The 27,965-nt window shown below is 41.4% G+C and overlaps 1 protein-coding gene across 2 annotated transcripts in view; it reads right to left on the bottom strand.

Moving 5' to 3' along the window:
* Window positions 1-23,320, bottom strand: part of SUZ12 (SUZ12 polycomb repressive complex 2 subunit) — a 29,327-nt gene extending 6,007 nt beyond the window's left edge. Inside the window, exons 1-12 of one of the 2 annotated variants that reach the window (XM_033138748.1) lie at window positions 22,983-23,320; window positions 21,400-21,446; window positions 21,253-21,317; window positions 13,836-13,904; window positions 11,889-11,938; window positions 10,660-10,745; window positions 9,800-10,031; window positions 8,958-9,060; window positions 7,110-7,215; window positions 6,240-6,417; window positions 1,273-1,364; window positions 1,012-1,155 (exon numbers count right to left, since the gene is read on the bottom strand). In XM_033138748.1, the coding sequence (XP_032994639.1) occupies window positions 1,012-1,155; window positions 1,273-1,364; window positions 6,240-6,417; window positions 7,110-7,215; window positions 8,958-9,060; window positions 9,800-10,031; window positions 10,660-10,745; window positions 11,889-11,938; window positions 13,836-13,904; window positions 21,253-21,317; window positions 21,400-21,446; window positions 22,983-23,319 (1,509 nt within the window). In that variant the 5' untranslated portion in view covers window position 23,320. The remainder of the gene's footprint in view (window positions 1-1,011; window positions 1,156-1,272; window positions 1,365-6,239; window positions 6,418-7,109; window positions 7,216-8,957; window positions 9,061-9,799; window positions 10,032-10,659; window positions 10,746-11,888; window positions 11,939-13,835; window positions 13,905-21,252; window positions 21,318-21,399; window positions 21,447-22,982) is intronic. The other variant, XM_033138749.1, reaches the window with a different exon arrangement.
* Window positions 23,321-27,965: the final 4,645 nt, after the last annotated feature.

Raw genomic sequence — 27,965 nt, 5'->3', positions numbered from 1 at the left:
TGGCCTCTTTCACAAGTTCATCCTTTGTGTACCACTCTAATAAATAATCATACATTTTAGTCAACAATTTCCCCTTCCCTTCCACAATTTCCAATTGAAATTTAGATTTGCTTTTTTCAAAACCGCCTTTTCTTTTATCCTCCTTGAATATTTCATTCACTTGGTGATATTGTATCCATCCAGTCATTTTATCCATTACAGCCTCATAAGGTTTTAGCTTCCATCCTTTATCATGAAAATTCTGCTTTTCCTGACCCATCTCTTACTCTGGCTAAAGCCCCTGAACACCGAAACAGCAGCATTAACCAAATTTAAAATAACGTTTTCCAATCCTATCACACAAGGATTAGAAAGTTTCAACCATTGTTAGTCTCCTTTCGGGCAGGTTAGTTATGAAAGCTATTGTAGCTGCACTTTTGTCACTCTGCCTTGAAAGTATCAAATTTGTTTCACTTGACCTTCTGACTCGGTATCATACCAAGAGCAAGGTAATAATATCAACTGCTGCCCTTGTGGTCATAGAAGGGCTTTTGGCCCACTGAAAGCATCTGCCAATGGAACTTTGGGGGGGGGGCTATTTTCCCAAATTTCATTTCCCCTGCCTCATTCTACCCTACAGTGGTACCTCCGGTTGCGAAAGGGATCCATATTCTGGAGGTCTGGCCGCATCCCGAGAAATTCGCAGCCAGAGAACCGCTTCTGCGCATGTGTGCAGCGTGGTTTAGCACTTCTGCGCATGCGCCGAAACCCGGAAAAATACTTCTGGGTTTGCAGCATTCACATCCCGAAGTTTACTTATCCAGAGGGATACGTAAGCGGAGGTACGACTACATTATGGAAGATCCCCAAACTCTCTAGAGCTGATCTTCCAGGGTGCCAGGGGGGAAATCAGATGATCATCTCCCTTCGTCTTCTGTTAGTGGATCACAAGTCCTTGTGTGAGCTATAAGAGCAGCAACTGGATTACCTCCGTACCAGAGATGTTACAGAGATACAAGGAAAAATACTCACCACATAATTGAAAATAAACCGGCTGTGACAAAGCTTGAGATGTTTGAGTAAGCTGTAAAGTTTACGGCAGTTCAGTGTGCACCACGGGCAATGCAAGTCATCTCTAGCTTCAGTCTGCTGCCTTGTATTGTTGTTATACAGGAACTGGAAAAAACCAACAGTTTGTTATTAGTCTCTTTTTCTAATATGCAGATGGGAAGCAGTGCTTGCAAATGGTCAGGTCTAATCATGTACTGTCTCAAATAGTAGCTTTTTCAATACCTGATAAAATATTCTCAGTTTCTGTCGAGGTTCATTTGAAACATCCCTTTCTCTTCTTGCTTGCAGGTCCGGCGGCAAAGATTCTTTTACAGCTGCAAAAGAACATGGATGTCACTAACTGTACTACTGTTCAAAATAAACCTGTACAGGACTCAATGTTTTGTAAGCAAAGTGCCACCATTTTATTGTAAGTAGCTGCTTAGCAAAAGGGAATTGAGTGGTCTTATTGAATAGTTACACACGTTTCAGAACACAAGACAGGGCTCCTTATTAAGACAACAAGTAGGAGAGAATAGTATGCTTTTAGCACTAGCTTCAACCTCTCTTCCTTCTAAAAAAACCAACAACTTCCACTTTTTAGTGCATAAAAAGTACAAAAGAAAAATGAAAACAAAAAGAACCTCTTGTAACATATGAACGGATTGCTGGTAGACATAGACTGTGTATGGACAAATATGCAGACATAGACTGTGTGTGGACAAATAAACTGACAATTGGAATGGATTTATAAAAAATATAGACAGTTATATATAAATAAATAAATGTATTAAAATAATAATTCCACTTATATACCTTTGTATTAGACAAGCGTGTACGCAATCACCCCTACTTCACATACCATACTACCTACATTTGTTCTTGGAGAATAATTATGTTAATCTTGCAAACAAACACAGACTTCAATCCTATACTACATTTGTATCAGCCCTTACTTCCATGCAGCTTATTATCCCGTTCTATGATCTTAAACGCTTGCCTAAAGCTATCCACAAGCTTCATGGCTGAGCAGCTATGTCTAACACACCATCTACTAAATCACACAAGAACCTAGTCAGTATATGAACTTTTTAACGATTGGCTGAACAAAAAAAACACCTTTATTATATATAATTTCTCACGGTAGATCACTCCTTTTCACCCATCTGCATGGCAGCATACCATGATTTTCGAGAACCTTTTGATAAGAAGAAAAAAGCATTTCCACCCTCAGAAATGAAAGGCAAACGATGCTTCATACATTATAATACAGTGGTACCTCGGGTTACAGACGCTTCAGGTTACAGACTCCACTAACCCAGAAATAGTACCTCGGGTTAAGAACTTTGCTTCAGCATGAGAACAGAAATCGCGCAGCGGCAGCAGGAGGCCCCATTAGCTAAAGTGGTACCTCAGGTTAAGAACAGTTTCAGGTTAAGAACGGACCTCCAGAACAAATTAAGTTCTTAACCCGAGGTACCACTGTACTGCCATCACTGCAATTCTCACACCAATTTCACTTTTCCCACCAATCTTTTTTGGAGTGAAAACTGGTCTGCATCTAAATCTTCCCCGTACCTGTGCCACTGCTACATGTTGATGAAAGGAATTGGAAGCAGTACAGTTGCTTTTTAATGAATATTATAAATATTATTAATTTGCACCCCCTTGGTTTGGGTGCCCGGTGTGAGGGAACTGCTTGCACTGCCCTAAATTCAGCGCTAGCTTAAGAGTCATAAAGCTAAAGACAGTACTAAAGGTCTTCAAGATCCAGACACATTGATTCTTTGCAGATAAGATTGAATATATCCAATTCATTCTGGTCAGTGGCCGAAATAAATTGAGTCACTCGTTCATTCAATATATCCAATACCACTACACTAAGAACGGTTCTGACCTAAAAGGTGACATGGGTGGTTATACTGCCCTCTTGTGCGACGACAGAAAGGACTGGTCAAAAGGAGAAGGAAAGCAAGTAGCTAACCATGTGATTCCAGTCTTATGGCACTAGAGGGCAGCATAACTCACCATGTGATGTGCTTACCACCTTTGGAGAAGTAAAAAATATGATGTTTCCCCCTTCTGTACCTTGGGGAAAGGTGAACTACGCAAAATTTCATGTGGCAGAACGAAAAAACCTTAGTAACCACATTTTGTTGTTATTTTGACATACACTTCTAATGCAGGTCATGATCCTGTAACCATTACTGAGATGCTTGCCTTCTGTTAGCCTGATTCTTTGCTTAATATTAGCAAGGGTTTCTCTTCACCAGAATTTGCTAACAGATAGCACAGGGACGGAGGTGATCAGAAGGTCGGCAATTCGAATCCCCGCGATGGGGTGAGCTCCCGTTGTTCGGTCCCAGCTCCTGCCAACCTAGCAATTTGAGAGCACGTCAACGTGCAAGTAGATAAATAGGTACCACTCCGGCGGGAAGGTAAATGGCATTTCCATGCACTGCTCTGGTTCGCCAGAAGCGGCTTAGTCATGCTGGCCACGTGACCCGAAGCTGTCTGTAGACAAACGCTGGCTCCCTCGGCCTATAGTGCGAGATGAGCGCGCAACCCCTGAGTCGTCCGTGACTGCACCTAATGGTCAGTGGTACCTTTACCTTTTAGCACTGTTAAAATCTGTAAGAACCATGTGCTTGTTTGCGTGAGGTGGGAATACTCAATGGTTAGGAGAGTTTGCCTGCACTGTCAGAGTGTGTGTCCCCTGCCCCAGTTATTTTAACAACTGGCAGGCCCCATTCTATGGAACAGCATTTCTGTTGAGATACAACAAGCATCCATTTTTTGTACTTTCTGGAAATAATTGAGGCCATTTTTGTTTGGACAAGCTTAGGTGTTCATTTTGTATCATTTTAAAAACCGCTTTCAGTTGGTTTTTGTACTTAAAAAAATATTCTAGCTGTTTTTATGATTTGACTAAATTGCCTTTAGACATATATGTAAAAGGCAATTCATAACTAACCAGCAGTAGTATGCTATAAACTACTATATCATACATTTTGAATACATTACAACATAGAAACTGAAATTATCTTAACATGAAAGTTTGTCATTAACGCAATACAGTATGCAAAATAAATTATTCTGTTCTGTTCTGTTGATATTTCAATGCCACTTGGTTCTCACCATAAAGGTAAAGGTACCCCTAACCGTTAGGTCCAGTCACAGACGACTCTGGGGTTGCGTGCTCATCTCGCTCTATAGGCTGAGGGAGCCGGCGTTTGCCCGCAGACAGCTTCTGGGTCATGTGGCCAGCATGACTAAGCCGCTTCTGGCAAACCAGAGCAGTGCATGGAAACGCCATTTACCTTCCCATTGGAATAGTACCTATTTATCTACTTGCACTTTGATGTGCTTTCAAACTGCTAGGTGGGCAGGAGCTGGGACTGAACAATGGGAGATCACCCCACTGTGGGGATTTGAACCACTGACCTTCTGATCAGCAAGCCCTGATCAGCAAGCCCTAGGCTCTTTGGTTTAGACCACAGCGCCACCCACGTCCCTCACCATATTACATTCTAAATGCACAGCAACATTAATGCTCTACATTTGTATTAGCTCCTGGGGGAAAATAACTGAAAATAAACACAATTTCAGCCTTCCCTAAGATTCAAAAGAATCTGAATCAAACCAGTTCTAAGAATACTTTCCTAGCATTCCCTGAAACTACTGAAAGACTTAAAATAGTAAGATTTTTACAGTTGGAATCTCGACTCCTGATTCATTACAAAAAGTCTTTACAGCAGGTTTTAACAGGCTGCAAAGAGGGAAAAAGAGTGTCAAGAGAATGTTTGAAACCAAAGGGAACAAAGCTTCAATGTTTTAAAAAGCTGTATCTATAAAGAGTATTCTCCTGCTAAAAATGGGCTTGTGTTCATCAAGATGTATCTGACCAATTTAAGAAAATAAACACTTGGCGAATAACTGTTTTCCACATAATACAGACACCTGCATTCCAAAACACGCTAGCATTTGGAATATCATAGTTTTATCACCAAGAGCAGTGGGTGAGCATTGAGGGGAAATTCACAAAACCATATTCCACAAACCAAAATAAGCCCAATTCACCCTAAACATCTTTTTTATTTATCAGAAATCTTCGTTTCTTCTATCACATATTAACTGCTAAAGATGAAAATGGAAACTCTTACAAAATTAATCAACCTAGACAGAAATATAAACAACCATAAACAAGCTGCAGATTTAAGTGAAGGGCTCATTAGGGAGTGGAGCTCTGCTTATGGAGGGAGGGGGTTGCTTCCATCTGACTTTTGGCAATTCCCCTCTTCCTTCTCATGTTCTCCCCCTCCCAACCCCACCCAAGATATACTGTGCGTTTATAAGCTTCACAGAAACAGGTAACAAGAGCATTCGCCAACTTCTTATCTATTCCATACCGAACATATCCAGCTCATGTAAACATTAAAAAACAGCACAGAAATACAAATGTAATTAGGAAAAACGCTATTAACACAATAGACTTTAAACAACATAAATTGAAGTTGCAGTCAGCAGCAGAAAACAAGACTAGAAAAAAGGGAACCTGCAATAATGAGCACAGGGACCAACTGGAGTTCCCTAGGCATAGGAATTCCTAAGAGGGTACCATGATGGGAAAGAGAAAACTCTTACAGATCACACCAACAAAAGGGATGGGGTACATGCAGAATTTCAGTTGCTGATCTCACAGTGTGATGAGGCAAAGACAGAAGCAGGTGTTCCCAAAGGTATGCAGGATGCAAATGTTAAGGGCTTTAAATGTCAACATTGGGTTCAGGAACAAATCTGAAACAGTGCAGTTGGACCAGCACACAACTGACAGAATCTCTCTAGAGCAGCCAACTAGGAAGCAAACAAGCACATCCTGAGCTCTGACACAACAGGATCAAATTCCCACAGATTTCCAAACAGAGACCACCAGATTAAGAAATGTAAGCATTGTACACCCAATCCTACCCGACAAATCCCATGTAAACGTATATATTTCTCTTGATTTTAGACTAGTAACAGAATCACAGAATTGTAGAGTTGGAAGGGACTCCCAAGGATCATCTGGTCCAACCCCCTGGAATGCAGGAATGTCAATTAAAGCAGCATACACATGGAACACATTAGAGCAGTTTTCAGAACTAGGCAACAAAAGAAAACGAAATCCAATGTATGCAAGCAGCACTATCTGTATGTCAACATTTCCTTACCTATAGTCTGTGTAGGTTTCACAGAGCTGGGCTTGTTTTCTTGAGGGAAGCTCTCCGAATTTCGGGTTGAAAGGGGCTTAGCAGTAGGAGTTATTGGCTTGTCATTTGCCTCTCCAGACCATCGAAGGGTAAACTGAAGTGTGGGTCCCTGAGAAAATGTTTCAAATGGAGGCAGCCTCTGAAACAAAAATATATTGCTTTGTGATATTTTCAAAGGAGCTTCAAACTGGGACTGTTACAGATGCCATTCCCAGCGCTTGCAAAAAAAAAAAACAAAAAACAGACATACAGAAGTTTTATGCATTCAGTCTGTTTTTAGCTTACTGTTGATTTCATGTTTGAGTATTTTTAAAGTACCAGTTTTTAACTGTTTTTACTGATAATTTTAACGGCTTTTAGGGTGTTGTTGTTGCTGTTTTGTAAACAGCTTTGAGGTTTTATTATAATTAATTACAATTATTATAATTAAGCAGTACAGTGGTACCTTGGTTTGCATACGTTTTGCATTACAAACACATCAAAACCGGAAGTGTGTGTCCCGGTTTGCAACCTTTTTTTGGATTACAGCACATTTTCTTTTGATTTTTTTTTGGGGCGGGGGGGAAGCCCCATTGGTGAAAGTGCGCCTGTTTTGGTTTACAAACGGACCTCTGGAACGAATTATGGTTGTAAACCAAGATACCACTGTAAATAAATTTTGTTAATTAAATAGTCTATTTCGCTTCAAGGCTTCGGTCCTACAGCTTTCAAGAAGCATCACTACTTTCAAGGTCCTTAAACGTTTTGAAGTTCAGAAGGCAGTGCAAGAAGCCTCCTCACTTTATATACACTTTTCAAGAAGGCTTTTTGGCAAATACCAATGACACAAACCTTCCCATCCAGTATTGTCTCCCATGTTGCTCTTTTCTTGCTGATTGGACACTCTTCCACTTCTTGCATGGCTACTTCATATTCCCCATCAAGAAGCTGCAGTCGTCTGTTGCACAAAATAGATGTTTAAAAAAATAATTTCATTAGCTGGTATTCAATAACAGTCATGTTAATTTGCATGAATCCATCATCCATATCATGGCTGGGCTGCATGCACACCAGGGCTTTTATAAGTTCCCTTTCCTATTGCAGTTCCATGGCACAAACCTACCCCAAAGCACACCTGAGCAAGGGCTTCTGTGAATCCCAGCCAGTTTTCTAAATAGTCCAAGGTACATGACAACCAAACACAAATATTCCCAAATCTATTTATTCCCACCACCCCTCCCAGAAAAATAGCAGCATGACAATAAGGTGTACGGTTTCATTAGAACAGCAGCTGCACTTGTTCATCCAATGGAAAACCCACCACAGGAAGCCCTTAAAAACTATGATGGTGGCACATGAATTCTAGACATCAAGTTCCAATATAATCCATGAAAGGAGAGTACAAAGACAGTGAAAGGTAGCTACTTATTGTTTAGTCAGGAACTTAAAGCTGCAAGTTTGTAACTTTTGTTTGCATGCGAAAAATGTATAAATTCAGTATCCTAGAGTTTAATCACAATAGCACAGCCCACTTGAAGGATGAAAGCTCTACCCTTTTCCATAATATTTTAAGCATTCCACCAGATCAGAAGGACCGCAGCAGTCATATGTTTTAAAACACACACAGAAGTAAAAAATGTGTGGGGTTTATTTATTGACGCAATTTCGATACTATTATGTACACATGAGCAGCTTGCATTTTAAACAGAGATGAGGGTAGTAGGCATGTTTCAGGCAATTCTTTTTACGATGCCACTACAGTGGTACCTCTGGTTGCGAATGGGATCCGTTCCGAAGCCCCGTTTGGAACCTGAAAGGTCCACAACCTGAAGTGCCGTATCTGCGCATATGCACGGCGCGATTCGGTGAATGCGCAAAGCACAATTTAGTGCTTCTGCACATGCGCAAAGTGCTGAACCCAGAAGTAACCCGTTCCGGTACTTCTGGGTTCGGTGTGTTCGTATCCCGTGACAAACGTAACCCGCAGCGAACGCAACCCAAGGTATGACTGTACTAGAAATGTGAAGGCTGGGGGTGTGGAGAGAGAGGAAAAAATTGGGGAAAGAAGATGATTTTTTGGGAACATTGTATTTTAAAATAATGAATAAAACATTCAGAACAATATATTTATTCCCCCTAAATGATTTTTAAAAACTATGCTAGAGGAAGACTTTTATGTAAGGTTATGTACTGGAGGAAACTTAATATTCTGGAATACTTAATATTCTTCTTTGTTTTACTATAATGCCAGTGGTCTCTTTTATTTATCTTTTATTTATTGCTTTTTGCTTGCTTCTCATCAACTGGTACAAATAAAAAATGTGGTGGCTTCTTACAGTAGCTCATTTGTAGCAAAAAAATAATTTTGTTAATTTGTCTGATTGAACTATGTTTTTAATATACCAAACATGATAATTTTATGGCTAACCAATTCATACACAATACATTTTATGCTTCTAAATTGACGGTTGACTTGTAAACGGGGTTTGAAAGTAAATCTTGCAATTCTTTCAATTTCCCGCAAAATTTCTGATTTCCTCCCATTGCTTCAAAATTTCACATCTCTAGCCTTGACAAAGAATTTCTCAATGCCATTTTGGGAAACATTAATCTCCAAAAATAGGATTTATTTTACAGAAGACATTTAAAATGCAATTCCAATACATGCCCTGGAAGAAGTCCCTTTAAAAAAAGTATTACCTGTTTTTATCAAATACCGTCATTTGTGCTACAAAAGTCTTCTCCCCATCTTCACGGTTGGAAGAATTGCGTTTTCTTCTAGCTGGAAGCTCCTCATTAACATCTGCATTTAAGCACAATAAATTTAATACTTGTAGGGAATAAATATACACAAATTTTCTGGCATAGCTATTCAGTAAGAGTCACTGAATTAGATTCAATGAGGGTTTATTTTAACGATCGTTTCAAATTTTATACAGTTCTTTGTTCAACCCCTGGTAAATATTACATTATTAGAATAAGGTTCAGTTAAGAATCTTCCAAGGACATCTAAAAATGGAAGTTCTATTCTAGCATGAAAAAATGAATATAGAAACCTCAAAGTTAGTATTCTTGCAAGGAGTGGTTTTCTTGAAATCTTACACACACATTTCAGTTGCTGTAGTGGTGGTGGTGCAATTGTTATGCCAGTGTGACATCCAAACAATTCCCATGTTGATCCTTAACTTTTTAATGGGAAATTATTTACACCAGTTCCTGATGGGTGTATTTATCCATGGAATGAATAGGCATAGATGCTCTTCCTCTATGCCACCCACTTTACCAGCAGAGCTTGCCTGCAGTACGTGGGGGGAAATTTCCATGGACACATCTACAGTCAAGGCAGTGGATCTGCAACCTCCAGGGTTGTCAGGAACACTTTGTCTCATCCTAAAACCACTCACCCAGAAAAATTGTTGAGTATAGGATTGGAAGTAATTGGAAGTAACGCCCACACATTCAAAAGCCTGCTTTTTTCTTTTAAGCAGCTAGCTGATTCCCCCCGATTAAATGAGTAAGTTCTGGATATACTTCATGCTTACCAATGTTTTCATTAGTTTCACCATTTATCATCCCATTAAATTCTCTTCTTCCTGGACGCGTTACTCTGAATAATAATGAGTAAGACTTCACCATATGGCTGTTACTGGGTTCAAATTCGTTGCTGGAAACTGCTAGTGATGGAAAGTTGCCTGGTTTCATTTGGTTGAGGTCTGGATTCAAGGGTACCTGCTTTTTACCAGTAGGTACTTGCCTTACTGGACAACTAACATCCTGTAGACATAGAACATATTTAATACTTTTCAGTATCTGGATAAAGTGAAAATGAAATGCCTGTGAGGTTTAACAAACACCCATGGGGGGCAGTTTATAAATAAAATGATGAACATGTTATTGTAAAACTCCCTCTTCTATAGATTCTAAATCTAGGATATGACACATATGATGAAGTTAACAAATCTGCTTAACATGAGAGAGAAGACAGCAAGTAATCTCTTTCAACATTTACTGAGTTTATTATTTTATTAGAGCAACAAAGCACAAGATTCTGTAAACCCATATTCTTTGGGGGAAAGTTTAAAAGCAGGGAGTACAGACAAAATATTAAAATAAACTGGAAAATGGTTGTTACTTTTTATGATTTGTAGAAATATTTAAATGATTGATTTCCCACCAGGGAAAATGTGGGGTATTAATATATAATTATAATAAAAAACAGCAGCAGCAGCAGCATTTTGGAGATCTTACAGGACTGAATTTAACTGTGGATTGTTGTATTATATTGTATTAAAACACCTTTGCAGAGTCTCATTAATAAAAAAATGGTTTATATATATTTTTAGGAAACTCTACTGTTAAATGCTGCTTTCTCCTGGTATTGCTAAACCATGCCTAAACTTACCTTTCGCTTCTTGTGGCAAACCTTTATAAGCAGTACTTCCAGAGTTACAGAACTTTGTTCATTTTCTGAGTTTTGCAATGGCTTATCTAAAAAGAGCCCAAGGGAAAAATGTTTTAAACTTATGAAAAAGAGGTTCTACCCCAGTGCAACCCAGATACATATCTGCCAGTCTAGGTGCTGTCTTTTTGCTTTAATGTGTCACTGGCCCTTTAAACTATATAGAGAGCCTTAAGCACAGCACCTGTAGCACTGTACTGCATTACCCAATTTGTGTGCAGGAAAGGGAAGAGATCAAGGGGAGAGTTGAATGGAGAAGTGCATGTTAACTCTCAGCTGTGCTCACCGGAGACACTGCTGAAGCCCAGGGTTAATAGCCACAAGATGGGGCAAATGACAGGGCCCACTGCGGCTGATACTAGATCCCTGATGTCCCCCTCTTCTTTTTCAAGCTGCTGTTAGGGTGGCAGTGCTCAGACCAGCACTATAAAGTGTTGTGTCAGGTGAAGATGAACCCACTACGAGGTCCAGATTAATTCCAGGGAAATGAATATTACATGCAGCTATCAAAGCACTGGGCCTGACTGCTGCAAGCTCACCACCTCCCTAGTAACTACTTTTTTAAAAAGCTATTTCCATTAGCTATTGGTTAGCTAATGAGAACAAGTCCCATAGGACAGAGCAAGCGCCCCAGCAGGGCACTTGGACCACGTCCCCCTGAAACCTGATTCCAACCCTGCAACTGCTATTCATTTATGGAAGCAAGCAAACAGCAATTTGCAGAAAAAGAGGACTGTTGCCATTTTCATGGACATGTAGAGCTCAACACTTCCTGACAATTTAACACCATTCAACCAAGAGGCCAGTCCTTAATGTGGTCTGCCTGCACATGTCCCAATAAAATTACATGGGTTACAGCACTAAAATTTAAATGTATCTTGAATCTAGCTTAGATCATTTCTACTGTTATTTTTTAAGTGATCTTGGTTGTTTCTCCATGATAACTTATCATCCCAAAATGATAAGTGTACCATAAAATGATATACCATTCAGCTTATCTCATAATGAAAGGATTTTATAAGGGCACATTTTGCAGTCTACAAGCAAACCACAATAAATACTATTTAACCCAGTGAAAAAGCAAAGGTCTATGAACCTCAGTTACACACCAAAACATTCCTCTTTTATCAGTAAATGACATTGAAAGAAAAAGTGTATGATGAAATACGTACCATTTTTATGGAAGAAACCAGTAAAGGTGAGTTGTAGATGAGCAGACAAGCTAAAATAAGGAAAGAAATATTGTTTCACTCTTCAGACATTTTAGGCACATTTAAGAAACGTGAGAGAAGACGACAAGTAATCTTTTTTTTTAACCTTTATTTCCTTAGTCTAACCTGGCCTCATTCATGCAATAATTGCATCCAGATTATGTTACAGAAATGCACTTCACACGTGGCTGCCTTTTTAGACAGTTTAGGAATTTCTAGAAGTATCTGGCTGGCCAATGCGGGATGTTAATCAAATGGGTCCTTCTCATGTTCTTATGAAAACATGAAACATGCCTCCCTTTAGCAACATCATGGGACAAAGCATTGGCCCAGGAATTTCCTGAAGGGATTATACTTAATGGTCAAATCAGTGTTTTTCACTCATATTTTGGATCATATCACAACTAGATGATTATGCACGTGGAATGACTAAGTGCAACAATGCTTCCCTTCCTTTATTAATTGTATCTCTTTTTCCTTTATTTTTATTGTGTGCCCTCTTATGAGTTTTATGCTTAAGCAACCTATTTTTTTTTCTTACAATAAACAAGTGATAATAGGGTCACCAATTCATTAACAAGTTCAAAATAGCTTTCTTTGTTTTGTATTAAATTCAGGTTTTTAAACAAGGTAATTAAAAAAAAATCATTCATACCCTATCTTTCCAAATAGTTCAAGGTGGCCAACAAAATTAATATTAAGATATGAACAATAACACATAATTAAAAACTGTACAGCAACCAAAAAAAACCCCCCACCCTTAAGGATGCTCAACCAAGTGCACTAAATTCACTAACAACCCAAGGATTTCCCTAAAGTGGAAGATTTTCACATTGCAGTGGAAGACAAGTCAGGTAAAGAGTGAGGTACATGTGTCTGGGAGGCAATTCCAAAGTCTGACCAAGGCCATCAAAAAGGCCCATCACTCTGGTCCCAGGAGCACAAAGGTTCTCCTGTTAATTATCTTAATACTTGAACAGACTCATAATGGAGAAGATGGTCCATCAAGAATCCTGGTCCCATACCATGTAAGACTTCACATGTCTTAACCAGTACTTTGAATTGGGCCCAGAAACCAACTGCAAGCCAATTCAGCTGTTCCAACAATGATGGAACTTACCCCTGGCATTTATCTCTAGTTAATATCCTAGCCATCACAGTTTATTTTTCTGAACATTCTTCAAAGGCTGCCCCCATGAAGTAGTTCAAGCACGATGTGATCACCCCAGCTGGGCAAAAGCATATTCCACCACAGCTTGTCACCTGGTCACCCAGGGTCAAAGCTGGGTCCAGAATTACTCCCAAACTATGAAGCTGCAATTTCAAGAAGACACTTCCCCATCTATCAACTGATACGTTTACAATTGGAGCCATAGAAATAATTAAATAATGACGGTCAATAAACTTATTCCTATCTACAACAAAGCATAGGAATTTTATGAAGGTTTTCTGGCAAGGTTTTGGCATATTCACTAACACCAATGCAACAACGGTTTTGAACAACAACAAGCAACCTGCAGCAATAGATGGAAAGGTGTGTTTCCGCACATGCACTACATACAGAATAAACCGTGATTCAACTACATAATGGAAATCAATGAAATTTCAAAAACAAATAAATTACTAGAGCCGGTCTACATGTTTTGCAGTTTTTCAGGAAGTGACTGTATGTTTTATTTCATCCATATTAAAAGCTAAACACTGTAGCGCAAGTTTACCAGAGAACAAACAGACACCACACACGACACCTCTGGTAAAATTAGTTTGCAGGCATTTTATTATGGGAGGAGGCGGATTTCATTATATTTCCAGTCATATTTCAGTATGACTTCTACTGACATAGAAAATACATAATCCCATTTGAAACACTGTTACTGAAACATTCTCAGTAGATAAAATGAATGTTACCTTTGCAAGTCGTGTTCTCCCTTTGTTTTCTCTACTTTCGTCAGCATCCCGTCTACTCTGAATGTTTTCCTGTAATAAAAGTTGTTGTTTTTTTTGAAATTTCACTGATCTCCATTATGGGTTGTTAAGTTTTGCTTCATAAAGATTTGTTCCAATAGCTTTTTTTTGAAGACCTAGAAGGGAGTCGGGTGCACCAAGTTGTGAAATACTTCACAACATGACATAGAAAGCTAGTGTTTAGCCGCATGATGTTAATCTCTAAATATTTTGTCTTTCAATCATGGCTATTTTCAAAATGTTTCAATATTTACTCTTAGCTAAAGAACACTTACAGAATTAAAATGTACTATCACTTAAGAATCACCACAGGCATAAATAGACAAAGGTACCGTATCAGAAAATGAATTCTAGAGTTACAGAACTAGAATTCAGAAATGCTGTTTTTGCTTTGTGGGAGCTAAGCTGAACACTAGTGACATTCCTTGTACTAAAAACATTCGTCTGGCAGTGTGCCAGTGTCTTCATAAGACAGCCCTTTACTGAATATTGGGGTATAGTACAAGGAGGGCTTAGGCGAGGCATCAGCTAGTAGTTGCTAGATGCATTTCTCCAAGAAGATAACTGAAAAAGGTTACACAATCGTTTAGATCAGCCTGTCAAACTGAAAATAATTCACAATTGAGAAAAGCTGGTTTCATATCAAATAGATCTTGAAATCCTATACTTGACTGCACTCGTCAAGCTTTAATACTTTTATTTCTCAAGTTGTAAAAGACTGAGAAATAAGTATATATAATTGGAAGGTACTTCCCTTTGCGATTCTAAGGACAAAAAATATAAATATGAGAGAATGTTAATATAGCATCCCTGTTAGGCTACAGTTAACCTACTTTTTAAAACAATGATGGGAAATTTTCAAATAAGGTGTAAGTAAGGCAAAAGACAAAAGTTAAAAAAAGGAATAGTGCAAGTTCCTTAAAGGCTTAAGCAATGCTATTTTCATTGCTTTGTAAATAATTTACTCAAACAGAAACATGAATATTTATACAAGACAATCCATGCCAAACTCACTCAGCCGCCTTATATTCAGAAAGCTAGTAACAATGGTCATAGCATTTTATACTTGCTTTTACTACTCTGAAGAATAAAAAGCGAACATTTTGACGTCTCTGCAGCTTAGGCTTAAAATACAGTATATAGTTTAGTCTCTGCCCATGATTGATTGCACAACTGCTACCTGAGGTTTTTAGTTGTTCTTAGCACTTGTAGGCTTATGTGTGGAACCGTTGTTAAATATTCGGGAAACACTTTTTGACTGTTTATATTGGGAGTATGTTTCTGAAGCTGGACGGATGGGGCAATGTTACTGGATATGTGTAGGACAGGAAGGTGTATAGGATAGGGAAGAACACGCTAGGTAATGGGAAGCTGAGATATCACACAAGTGTCGCTCCTGATCCCTCCTCCAGTTCTGGGAACTGAGGTAGCCTTGCTAGCAATCCACCAAGTCTTCGAATGTTGTGGGTGAATACAGGGTCAGTTAACAAAGAAACGATGTTCATCCACAATTTGATTCTGGGTGAGAAAATAGACATGTTGCTTACTAAGAGCATCTGTTTGGGGGAAGGAAGCGTAAATCTCCCATCTCTGCCTACCAGGCTGATTGATGCAACAATCTCCTGAATGAGATGAGCATGCGTGTGACCCTAGGATTCAATACCCTTTTTCAATGAGCCTTGTCCAACACTCTGCTAGCTTCCAGTGTGTGTCTTTACAACTGGGTTTATAAAGACAAGATACTATTTATTTATTTGTAGCATTTGTACCCTGCTCTTCAGCCAAACCACCTCATGAGAAGAGAAGACTCCCTGGAAAAGACCCTGGTGTTGGGAAAGATGGAGGGCACAAGGAGAAGGGGACGACAGAGGATGAGATGGTTGGACAGTGTTCTCAAAGCGACTAGCATGAGTTTGGCCAAACTGCGGAAGGCAGCAGAGGACAGGGGTGCCTGCCGTGCTCTGGTCCATGGGGTCACGGAGAGTCGGACACAACTGAACGACTGAACAACAACAACTTCAGCCAAAAAGGCTTTCAGAGCTGCTTACATAAGCAAAACAAGACAGTCCCTACCGGGCCTACCCGCAGGCTTACAATCTATACACACACACACACACACACACACACACGTGCGTAAATGGACAGGGAGGGAAGATGGGGGAAATGACATCAAGGGTTATCAAGTCCAAACCCCTGCTATGCAGGAATCTCAGCTAAAGCATCCTTGACAGGTGGCCATCCAACCTGTGCTTTAGAACATCAAAGGAAGAAGCACCTGCCACCTTCCAAGGGGGTGAGTTCCGCTGACAGCTCTTACTGTCGGAAAGCTCTTCCTGGTGTTTACTCGTAATTTCCTTTCTTGTAACTTGAATCCATTGGTTCAGGTCCCAAGCCTGCTCCGCCTTCCATGTGACAGCCCTTTTGATATCTCCTCTGTCTCCTCTTTTTCAGGCGAAACATATCCAACTCCCTCAACCATTTCTCATAAGGCCTGGTTTCCAGACGCTTGATCATCTTGACTGCCCTCCTCTGCATGCATTCCAGCTTGTCAATATCCTTCTTAAATTGTGGCATCCAGAACTGGACACAGTGTGGCTGACCAAGGCAGAATTCTGGACGCTATATTTCTGTTGATGCAACCTAAAATAGCACAGGCGTGGTTTTTTTGCTGTTGCATCACACTGTTGACTCTTGTGGTCTATTATAATCCCAATATCCTTTTCATATATACTACTAGCAATCCAGCTGTCCTCCATTTTATATTTGGGCAGCTGGTTCTTCCTGCCTAAGTGCAGAACCTTGCATTTCTCTCTACTGAAATTAATTTGGTTAATTTTGGCCCAGTTCTCCAATCTGTTAAGGTCTTTTTGAACCCCAATTCTGTCTTCAGTGGCATTAGCTACTCCTTCGAGTTTGCTCTCATCTGCACATTTGATTAACATCCCCTCAATTCCATCATCCAAGTCATTTATAAAATGTTGACCAACAAAGGGTCCAGGACAGAACCCTGTGGCACCCTACTTGTCACTTTTTCCCAGGATGACAAGGAACCATTCATGAGCACTCTTTGGGTTTGGTCAGTCAACCAGTTACAAATTCACGTAAAAGTTACTTTGTCCAGTCTACATTTTACCAGCTTCTGCACAGGAATATTATGGAGGACTCTGTCAAAAGCCTTACTGAAATCAAGGTACGCTACGTCCACAGCACTCCCCTAATCCACTAAGCTGGTAACTATAAGAGAAGAAATGAGATTCATCCAGCATGACTTGTTTTTGAGAAACCCATGATGAGTTTCAGCAATCACAACATGCTCTCCCAAGTGCTCACAGACTGACTGTTTAATTATCTGTTCTAGGACCTTTCCAGGCATTGATGTCAAGCTCACCAGTCGGTAGTTACCTGGGAATTCTCCCCCCCCCCCTTTAAGATGGGGACAATATTTGCCCACCTCCAATCCACAGGGACTTCACCTATTCTCCAAGAATTCTCAAAGATTATAGACACAGGTTCTGAGATTACATCCAAAAGCTCCTACAGTAAGATCACTGTTCTTTCCCTCTCCTACAATGTTTACACAATCTGCCTTCCATGCTCAAAATCTTAGATATCATCACAAGTATACACATCATTTATTTTGAGCAGGTTGTACCCCTCAATTTCTACATTCCAGCCATGAGTCTCATCCCATCAAGTTTCAGCAATGCTTATTAGATCATATTTGTCATCCTGTAAGAGCTCAAATTCTTCTTGCTTGCTTCCTGTACTTTGTGCATTCATGTAGAGACAACTAAAACCACCAGTCATTCCTCCACACATTGCTGCCCCGTCCTCTGCCACCTGTCGTCACCACACATCTTTTCCTTCGCTGGGGAGTGGCAGAAATCGTTCTGTACACTGTACCTTCCACTACTACCTCAATGTATTCCGAGGTCTGCAGTTGCTGTTCTTGCTCCTCAGGCTGAGAATCAGCATCTGAGGTGAGGACATGAAATTGATTTTGTAGCTCCAGAGACACAGCATGGCTCCTGACAGCCCTGGATTTCTGCCTAAAGTTGCTGTAGCTTCTCTTCCAGCAAGGCAACTAGCTTGTACTCACTACAGGTGCAGCTCTGCATTCTCAGGCAGGAAGACCAACAGGGCACTGGTGTTGCAGGTCACTGAAGCAGCTCCCTCACTGTCAATGTCTCTTGGTCCTACATGCACCATGAGACAGCACTCCAGGCTTCCCCCTCAAACTTCTCCCATAAACACCTGTTTACAAGTCCCTCCAATGCTCCAACAACATTCCTTCCTCCCTAGGAACTCTCTTGACTTTGTGGAATTTAAATATCATTCCCTGCGAGGTCATTTGTTCGTGTCCCCTAAAGCACCTTTGTCTTGGTGGGATCCAGCTTAAAGCACAGAACTCTCTTGACTTTGTGGAATTTAAGTCTCATTCCCTGTGAGGTCATTTGTTCGTGGCAAAGGGAAATGTGATGTTTTGTTAATAGGAGGGTGTGTGGGGTGAGTGGGTGGGTGTCTACAACTCTGCTAAGTAACCCTTTTCTCGCTAGAATCTATATGGGATCTCCTGCTTTGTACTGCCCTTTGCAAACATAAGAGCCCTGATGGATCAGACGAAAGGCCTATTGTCCAGGATCATGTTTCCCACAATGTCCAACCAGATGCCTGTGGGAAGTCCTGCAGTTTGCTCTAAAGCACCTTTTCAGACCTCCCCTGGCCTTATACTTTTCATTTTGCACAATCTGAGAACGTGGACAAGATTCTTGAAACTGAAAACCCAGCATGATCTTTGTTCATCATGGCTTGCAAATTCAGCCAGAACAGGGTTTGGGTTGCAGAGGACGTTTGACAGCACTTAAGTAATTGTGAAGACACTCTTGAAGATATCCTTGCACTTCTCTCCAATATGAATGAGTTTTGCCCCATTTCTAATATGCATTTTTTATTAAGATACCTGACCATGTTGTGGTGAACTAGCTCCAACCTTTGATTTTTGGAGTCCTAAACAGTGAGGCGAATGAATCTGTTCAGGAAGTCTGTTGTGGATCTCCTCTAGATTCCATAATGGGAGGCCCTTTTCTGTGTTTCCCCTGCAACTTAAGAACGGTGAGCGAGCACAAGAATGGGCCTTCTCACCTGTGCCATCCATATTGTGAAATAGCTATTTTACAGAGGTATGGTTTGGCCCCCATAATACATCCTGTCCTTTGGTGGGCGGTAAAGACAATTTTATTTCAGCAAGCATTCTCCTAATTTGGTCTCTGTTTAAACTGATGGCTTTTACAATTAAATTCTTTGCACTTTATTATTTGTAGCTGTGAGCTGCCTTGAGAGTACACTTCAGGAAAAAAGACAGAATAAAAATATATTCAACAATATTGTTGTTTTTGCTTCTTGCAGAATACAGCTGACATGACCATCATTCACCTACAATTCAGATCACCTTATTTTGCAATTGTGCTTTCACATTAGTATTCTTATATTGCACAGTTACTAGCCCTTAACACATTTTAATAGTCATTTATGTCACACTGTCATTTATACCACATTGCTGGAAATAACCAACGGATCTCATTTACAAAAGCTTCACTGCCTGGCCTCTTGGCTGCAGTTCTTTCTTACCAAATGTTTACCAGTCAACTACCAGTAACTATATGCAAACGTGAATTAAAGATTAAAGCTAAGAATCTAGGCCTTTTCAGAGTGAAACGTGGCATTTACCAATGCTGTCTACCAATTAGCAGCAGTAGAGAGAAACATACACAATGGCAGCTTTTGCATATCACAGTAAGCTATGCCTTACTATGTACAATAGAACAGCAGCTATTTTGCTCCTTCCCTCTTTGGCTAGGAGAAAACAAATCCATGACCCCCAGTTTAGTGTTACAGCCCAATTAGGAACCAGTTTATTTTGCTCAAGCTATAACTGCTATGCCAAGAAGAAACACTGGCTTATCAGTATGGTTTGCTTTAAAGAGCAAAGCAAACCAAAGCAGGATCACTTGTTTGGACTGCTAAGCCAGGGGTCGCAATTTGCTTCCTCCCAACGTTACTGAGGAGTGAAGTAAGCACAATTCATTTGAACATGGCAATCCCTGGTTTATGGTTTACCATGATGTGCAAACACAGCCAATTTCATCTTTCTTCATCACACTGCAGAAATATATGCTAAGTATAGGTGCTGCAGTAAAAAAATATTCCTTTGCTATCTGCAACAGCAGAAAAAGCAGTCTCCCATACTGTTGCTAAATATAAGACATTTCTGGAAAGAAAACAGATTTAGTTTGAGAAATTCCATGAGTCCTTAAGTAGCCATGCTCTTTCAATACCGCAACTACATTGAAACAAAGACATAAATAATAATACACCTATATGTAGCTGGTGCTCCATTATCATCCAGTAGCAGCACTGGCCATTACAAGTTATTTGACAAAAGTCCCAGAATCAGAACATGATCAAGGTTTCATCCCTCTGTTTGCACTAACACCCTACAGCACACAAACCTAACTCCTGAATCTCCAAGAATAGATTATCCTAGATGTCCACTGATCTATACACCACTATAGTCTTGTGACTAATTAGACCTATTTTTACATTATTTAAATCTGTTGCTTCTTGCTTTATTTTAAATGGCTTTGGATAACAATTCGTGTTAATGGGCAACAGCAATGCTATATGTCTAAGAATTAACTCCCATTGTAGTTCCCTTTTCCGTGGCAAGCATACCCCATTCCTTCGGTGTACATTTTATCGCTTTGTTTTTTTCCATCCTCTGACGTATCTTATGCGTATCTTGTTGACTCAAACAATGTTTTGCACCACTAATTCCATTCAAGTGGAGTTACAAATTTAATCTTTATAGGTTATCTGAGATAAAAACATTACATTGCAAGCACTCAAAGCTAAAGGCTGTTTTAATTATTTTGAAGTGTATTAGTATTTCAAGGCTCCTGATTGCTAAACCCACTGCAGAAGCTCAAAAATGAACAGTTGGTTTGGATTACCAAACACTCCCAATTACTTATGAAGTGTATACATTTTTTCTGCAATGTGATCTCATATTTGACAGCAAACAGTTGATATTTTTCATTGCTATGCATCAGCAAAGTGAATCTCTGAACTACCACTTGCAAGCTCACATTGCAAACCAAATACAAAGGCTTCATTACATATGTGCATGTTATGTGGTCATTTCCAAGTGAAGTTTACAAAAAGAATTTAGGTCCCAATTTTGGAGAAAGTTATCATTCATACTATACATAGGCAGTACCCTACTATTATCATCATCTCAGTTGCTAAAGAGGGGAGGATGTTAACATATTAAATAACAAGCATTTTTAATATGTGATGTTACCTTTTGATATTTGTTCGAGAGTTTCTGTGGGACATATACGTGAGAGTTCTGTGCAAGAATATTGGCTGCAACAGAAAATGAAAAAGTCAATTCAACATTGCCATGAGTGGATCAAAAAATTAAAATAAAGGATTAACAGTTACTCACAGCTATGAGATTGCGGGTGCGTAGAAATCTATATATTTGTGTTGGTTCTGTGAGAGAAAATAGAGCAGTCTTTTACAAAGCAGATAATTTGAGACTTTACTAGCTTTTCCCTGCAACACATTAAATTTTTGAATATACAACATTATCCATTCATACCAAACATGTTTAGTACATAAATACCTAAGACTGTAATGAAGCTAGTGGGCTCTTTCAAGCAGTAACCTAATCACTATCAGCTACAACCAAGTGACCACTACTCATCTACTACTGGGAAATATAGCAGTATATATTTGAAAATAAACACCCTCAACATACAGCAGTAGATCCAATAAGATAGATTAAAAATACTTTTGTGGAATGGAGTATTTCCAGAAGCTAATTTTGTGTCCCTGACACTTGAATAACCAACCGCAGCATTACACCCTTGGATATAATACATTCTATCTTGCTAGCAAAGTCTTGACTACAGTACTTGGCTTCTATGAAACACAAAGTTCACAAAGGAGGAATAATATTTAGATGCTTAACCAGAGTTACCGGTATTCCTGTTAGTGTACAACCCTTCAATATTTCTACAACATCTTTGAAAATATATAAATTAAGTGGAAGAAAACATCTCAAATACTTGCTGCTGTCTTGTTAGATCAAAGTTGTAGGGACTGAACCTTTTCACTTTAAAAACTAGTTGTTGCAATGTTTAAAAAGGGGTGGCAGTTAAAACCTTTTTCTATAAATAAGGCAATTTTACAAGGTTACCAAATAATTGGCCACATTCTTCAGAATAATTCCTGATCACAAGTTTCCTTCTGGAGTTCTCCACTCCTCCTTCACCAGCGTTTTCCATACCTTCAGCCTTCACCACACAACTCAAAATGACAAGTCTGCAATTTTTGCCCCAAGTAGAATAAGCAACCTTTTTAAGGTCCAAAACCCGAGGCCAATTCTCTAACCCTCCATACCTCCCCTTGACTTTCCTTACAGTTCATAAAACCTCCATTTCGAAAATGATCTTTTGTGGGGCGAGGAGTCCTTCAATCGCTTAGGAAGACCAGCTTCCCAATGAGCTCTCAAGGGATGGGGGGAGAGAAAATGAAGACACTCGAAACAACATAGTATCAACTTACAACGCCCCCCCCCCCCCGCGGCTCTCCCGAGCCCCAAAAGGTAATCCTACCGAGAGGCGCAATCTGACTACTGTACTGTACTCCTTAAAATCCTTCCGAGGTGGAGCGTGTGTGGCACGGCCTCATTAATGTAACAATTAGGCAGGGCGCGGGTTTCCCCCCACGGGCAGCCCTAGGGGCTGACATCCCTGGCAGAGGAGCAACAGCATTGCTTGCAGAGCGCACACACACCCCACCGAAAGAAGGGGGGAACCACCTCCCGCCGAAGGACCCGCGCGCGCCAGGGGGGGAAGGAAGGCAGCCCCGCCGCCCCACAATGAGCGGCCGATGCTTCTCCCTCTCCTCCGCCCATCACGCCTCGACTCGGGCGGACGGGCGGCAACAGCGGGAGGGGGCGCGGTAGGGGAGGGGAACGGTTGTTATTTTCGGGCCCCCCCCTCCCCCCACCGCGAAGCTCACTCTCGAAGGCCTGCAGAAAGAGCTCGTGGTCGGCCTGGATCTGCTCCATCTTCGGCTTCTTCACCGGCGGGAGGGCCGCTGCCGAGGCGGCCGCTGCCGACGACGCCGAGGAACCGCCGCCGCCTCCGCCGCCGCCCCCCGAGTAGCCGCTACCGAGGCCTCCCACGGCGCCGCCGGACTTGCCGCCCGGCGCGGCGGCCGAGGTCGAGCCGCCGCCGCCGAACCCGCCTCCGCCGCCCGTGGCGGTGGCCGCGACGGCGCCTCCCCCTCCGCTAGGAGCAGCCGAGCTGGGCCCCGCGCCGCCACCACCTCCGCCGCCGTGCTTCTGGGGAGCCATGGTAGTGGGAGGGGGAGAGAGGGCCCCTTCCGACGGGGCCGGGTCGCGTGGCGGGAGACGCGGGGAGCGGCGGCCCGCGAGGGCCAGAAGGCGCGGCGAGGCGAGGAGGAAGTGGGTAGCGCTTCAGCTCCGCCAATTCGCCCCGCCGCTCGGTTCTCCTCAAGCGCCCTCTCTGCTCCAGCCAAACCCGACGGCGCCGCCGCCAGCCGCTCCCGCCCCCTCCGCCGAGCGCCCATTGGCCCGCGCCGTGGCGCCGCGCCGCTCCATTGGTCGGCGGAGAGCCCGCCCAGAAGTGACGGCAGAATGATTCCGCGAGAGTTTGGTTGGATCGCGCGCTTCGCCGCTGGGAGCTTACCTCCCCCCCTCCCCCTCCTTCTTCCTTTGAACTGAATTCGCGGGAAAGCGGAGCTGCTCCTTCCTCCCTCCTCCCCCTCCCCCCCACCCGCACGCTTTCGCCGCTGCGGTGCATGACGGGAGAGGACGTGGGCTTTACGGAACTTCTTTTAACCGACGGCTCACGTCGAGTTGCGAGGGGGCACCGAGGCGCGCGCCCGCGTTCCGTGGAACGCGCCCCCATTGGAGCCGGAATCCGAGCGCGCGGAAACAGGAGTGGGATGGGGGGGGGGCGGCGCAATCGCGCGATAGTGAGGCTGTGTCCACACGTGCCGCGCAGAGTAAGGTGTCGGCTGCCATCTTTGTTCTCCTCCTGCAGCACCAGGTGCTCTCTGGGTGTATTGGTCTTCAACTCCCATTAACCCAGTGGGGGGAAACTGCCTCCCCGCTAAATAAAATAAATAAATGACATAGTGCATCGCAGATAACTACCCCCCCCCAAAAAAAAATCCTGGCTACGCCCATGTCCCCAACCAAGCATATGGGGAGACTGTCATGGCACTCCCTTTTTTACCTCTTTGCCTGGGGTGGGGAGCCTACGTTCAAATGGCAGGAACTACAGTACTGTATGTGTTTTTGTTAAGGGAAAGGGTGAAAGAGCCTCATCTCGAACTGATCTGCTAGGCTGACTCCTAGTGTCTGCCTAACCCAAGATGGCAGCTACTTCTGATATAATGCGCTAGGTGTTGTTGAGTGAGAGCCTGCGTGGGTTTAAGGATGTGAGTGAAAGGTGTTCAGTTGTTCACAAGCCACAGAGGGGGGGCCCTTCTTGAGTGAGAGGAAGTGGAGGTGATTTGGGTGCACTAGCTAACAGAGGAGGTGAGAACTGTTGCTAAGGCCAAGAGGGGGGACCTCTTCAGTAAATCACAATCTGCAGAACCCATTCTTTTTTAAAGAGAGCTGCTAGCATTTGTAGAACCTAAAAAAAATGTACCGATTCTAATCATTCTTTTCTTTAGAAATTGGGCTGCTTCCCTTTTTGGTGTTTTACTTTGCCCCCCCCCCCCAGATTCCTGCAGACACCTGTGGTTAAATACAGTATTTTCTTTACCTAGGTATTTTGTTAAATTGCAAACTCTTAACTCTTGTTTTGCTTTACGATGGAGCTGTTAATTTGGTTGTTATTTCCTGGACTTGTTTTTATAGGTTTTGCTGTTTTTGTATATTCCTTTTTCTGTATCATGTTACTGTTATTTTGTTTCACTGTTCCCCACTTGGGGATGGAAATGTTCAGTGAAGAGGATATACAAATAATATCCATAAGGGCACAAAGTGTTTCTCTTTTAAACATCTTTGAAAGGTAACCCAGACAGCAGTTTAAAGAATAAAATTCCAGAATTACTACTGTGTGATTACCCTTGTAGCTTTTCTCCTGTTGATATGGCACCTTTCCTCAACAAACTGCAGTTGAAGCAGCTAACAGACATCCATTCTTCAGAATTCAAAACATGGTGGGAAGAGAAACTAGTTTTGTAAAGTTTAATAAAATCAAATAATACAATATCAATAATTCAACAAACAATTCATTACTGCTGATATACAATCCAGGCTTTATATGTAAGCACAAATAAAAATAAAAATTAATGGGCTATCAATAAACACAGATCAGAGTGGAAGAGGACTTTTCTGAGCATGCTTGATGGTTCAAGGTTGGCTCCCTCAACTCTCCGCGAGAGAAGGGTGAAAGCAGCTAGAAGGAAGTCTTGAGGGCAATGATGGTGTATTTTATTTCCCAGCTTCCCCAAAGCAACAGCATTTATAAAATATATAATAAACAATGTGGTGGTTCTGGTAATCTCTTGGAAGTTTGTTTTTTAAAGTAGTATCAAGTGCTGTGGAGCAGCAACCTATTTTGCCTTGCAAGACCTTGACATATTGTGTCCCCCGCCCAAATTTAGTACTTAAAGGTTCTAGGTACAGTAGTTTCTAGGATGAAACCCCACTTCTTGGGAATCTCCTGAGAATAAACCAGTCTCTTCTATCCTGGTGTTCTCCAGATGTTTTGGAAGAAACATCTGTTTTGCTCCAAACATGCACACCACTTTCCATCATGAGTCATTTTCAAATTCTACCTCTAAACTCATTAAAAACTGGGTTTTTCTCCAGACCCAATTCCTGAGTCCAAATAATTGTTATCTATCTTCTCCTTTGAAAAGGCAGAACTATAGAATATCTTCTCTGGTGATCACTCGTAGCTGAGTAAGATTGTCTTCCATGAACACTGCCTTAACAGTGAGTCTGTAAGTGACTGTGGAGGCCAATTCGTGATCCACACGTCCTTCCACAGTGGGACATAGGTTTCTGGGCAGGAGTTGATCATGGTGAGGGTTTGCCAAATGTGCCTTTCTCATGGCAAGTTTCTCCCTTTTGCCCCAAGTTTGAGTGTATTCAAAATCCATGACAACTTTGGTAAAGGCTGTTCTCCAGTTGCAGCACTCGCAGGCCAGTGTTTCCCAGCTGTCGGTGATTATACTATATTTTTTAGATTTACCTTAAGAGAGTCCTTAAACCTCTTTTGTTGATTACACTTTCCATTACCTGCTACTGAATCATGATTCTGAATCTAAACTTTTTATGAGTCATAATTGCCTACTATTCATATTCAGAAAAAAATTAACTGCTTTTAGTTAGCTCTGAATTTGAACATCTGTAGGCAGCACATTTTCCGTAAGTGATAGGGTTGGCATGACCCTTAAATATTACTGAAATACAGCTCACATTGTTAACCATAGGTACCGTAGCTTATCTACTGGCTGCAGGAGCTACAATGAAATCTGCTGAGGTTTTATATTAAGTTTGAGCCCATTAATATTAGCTATAGGAACATCTGAATACCAGCAGGTGAAACTCCAGAGGTGCTTGACCAGACATTACCTGTGGAATAGTGATGCTTTTAAAGAGGGATAGAAGCCTTTCATTTTGGGGGGGAGGGGGGGAGGCGTACAGGGTGGTAACAGAGCTCTTTCCAAGTGCTTATTTCAGAATACTGGGTCACTATTTTCTCAGTGGAGGGAATTGCTCAGATTTTGTTTCCTTGAACAATTTAAAATGTGATACATGCCTTTCCATAAATTACATTTAGATTAGTTAAGTGGGTTATCCTTACACTGATAAACCCCGATCATATTATTTTTTTGGTCAATATCCCATGTTTTGATGGGAGCTAGCAGCATTAGTTTGGATGACTTTTACCATGAGAAGGGAGAGTAATGTATGGTACTTGATATATGTGCTCAAGGGAAAATTGCTCTTAAGCAAATAAAAGATTAAAAGATTGCAGCAGCAACAGAGCATGAGGGACAGTAATGGGCCTCCCTCTGATTACCCTGTTGTAGCATTTCTGAGACAGTCTCTCCCCTACTCTGAAAAATGTGTAATAGATCCTTTTTGCCTAATTTTCCGTGATCCGTTCAGATGATAAGCCTACAAAAAGGGCACATGGGAAGCATTTAAAGTGGATTTTCCATGGGGGAAAGAACAAAGGACATGTCAGGTTGCATTTTGATTTGCATTCCAAATCTACTGTGCAGTGTTCTCCAGGGTCTGGTCTTTGCTTGCCTGCCATGTGCTGCATTTGTTACTTTGGTTTGAATACTTCTGACAGTCCATAATATTAATTGTTCTAAGGATCACTTTGTTAGACTGTGAATTAGGAATGAGGTCTATTTTGGTGATTTCCCCACCCCAGAAAAAGAATATTATTTTCAGTTATTGGTTATACTTAGACTGGTTATTTAACATCACACTCCAGCATTTTAAATATATTTGTTGTTGTTGTTTCCTCAACATTTGTGTTTTTAGCAAAGAGACTTCAGGCACTCCCGAAATATAAAAGCTTTGGAATTCCATTGTCCTGCTGTACTGCTTTCTTTTTTGTTCTGCTTTGAGCCTAACAGCTATAGGTCATGCAGAGTGGTTTCAGCTTTGTCTGTGGGCTCATATCATTGCAATATTGTAAGGCTGCATACACCCTACCTGTTTGTAGCGCAAAAATAAAGTTTTTCTAAATCTGTAATCATTTGTGCTCAACCTCAATGTAATCCAGATTGATTCTAGATCCTGCCACCCACAAGGGTGGGCGTGGTTACTTGAAACATGTTTGAAAACTCCCCTTGATTAGGTTATCCGTGTCTTTTACTCTCTGCACATGCCCCAAATGAATTGAGAAGGAAGTGGTTATTGCAATATTGGCATGTGCCCACTCACAACATCAGTGGGCAGGTATACACCACCCCCATTGATAGGACTGCCTA

The sequence above is a fragment of the Lacerta agilis genome, chromosome 2 (assembly GCF_009819535.1).
Source record: "Lacerta agilis isolate rLacAgi1 chromosome 2, rLacAgi1.pri, whole genome shotgun sequence".
Classification (NCBI taxonomy): domain Eukaryota; kingdom Metazoa; phylum Chordata; class Lepidosauria; order Squamata; family Lacertidae; genus Lacerta; species Lacerta agilis.
The sequence above is the reverse complement of the archived record's forward strand: the minus strand, read 5'-3'. Positions and strand labels throughout refer to the sequence as shown.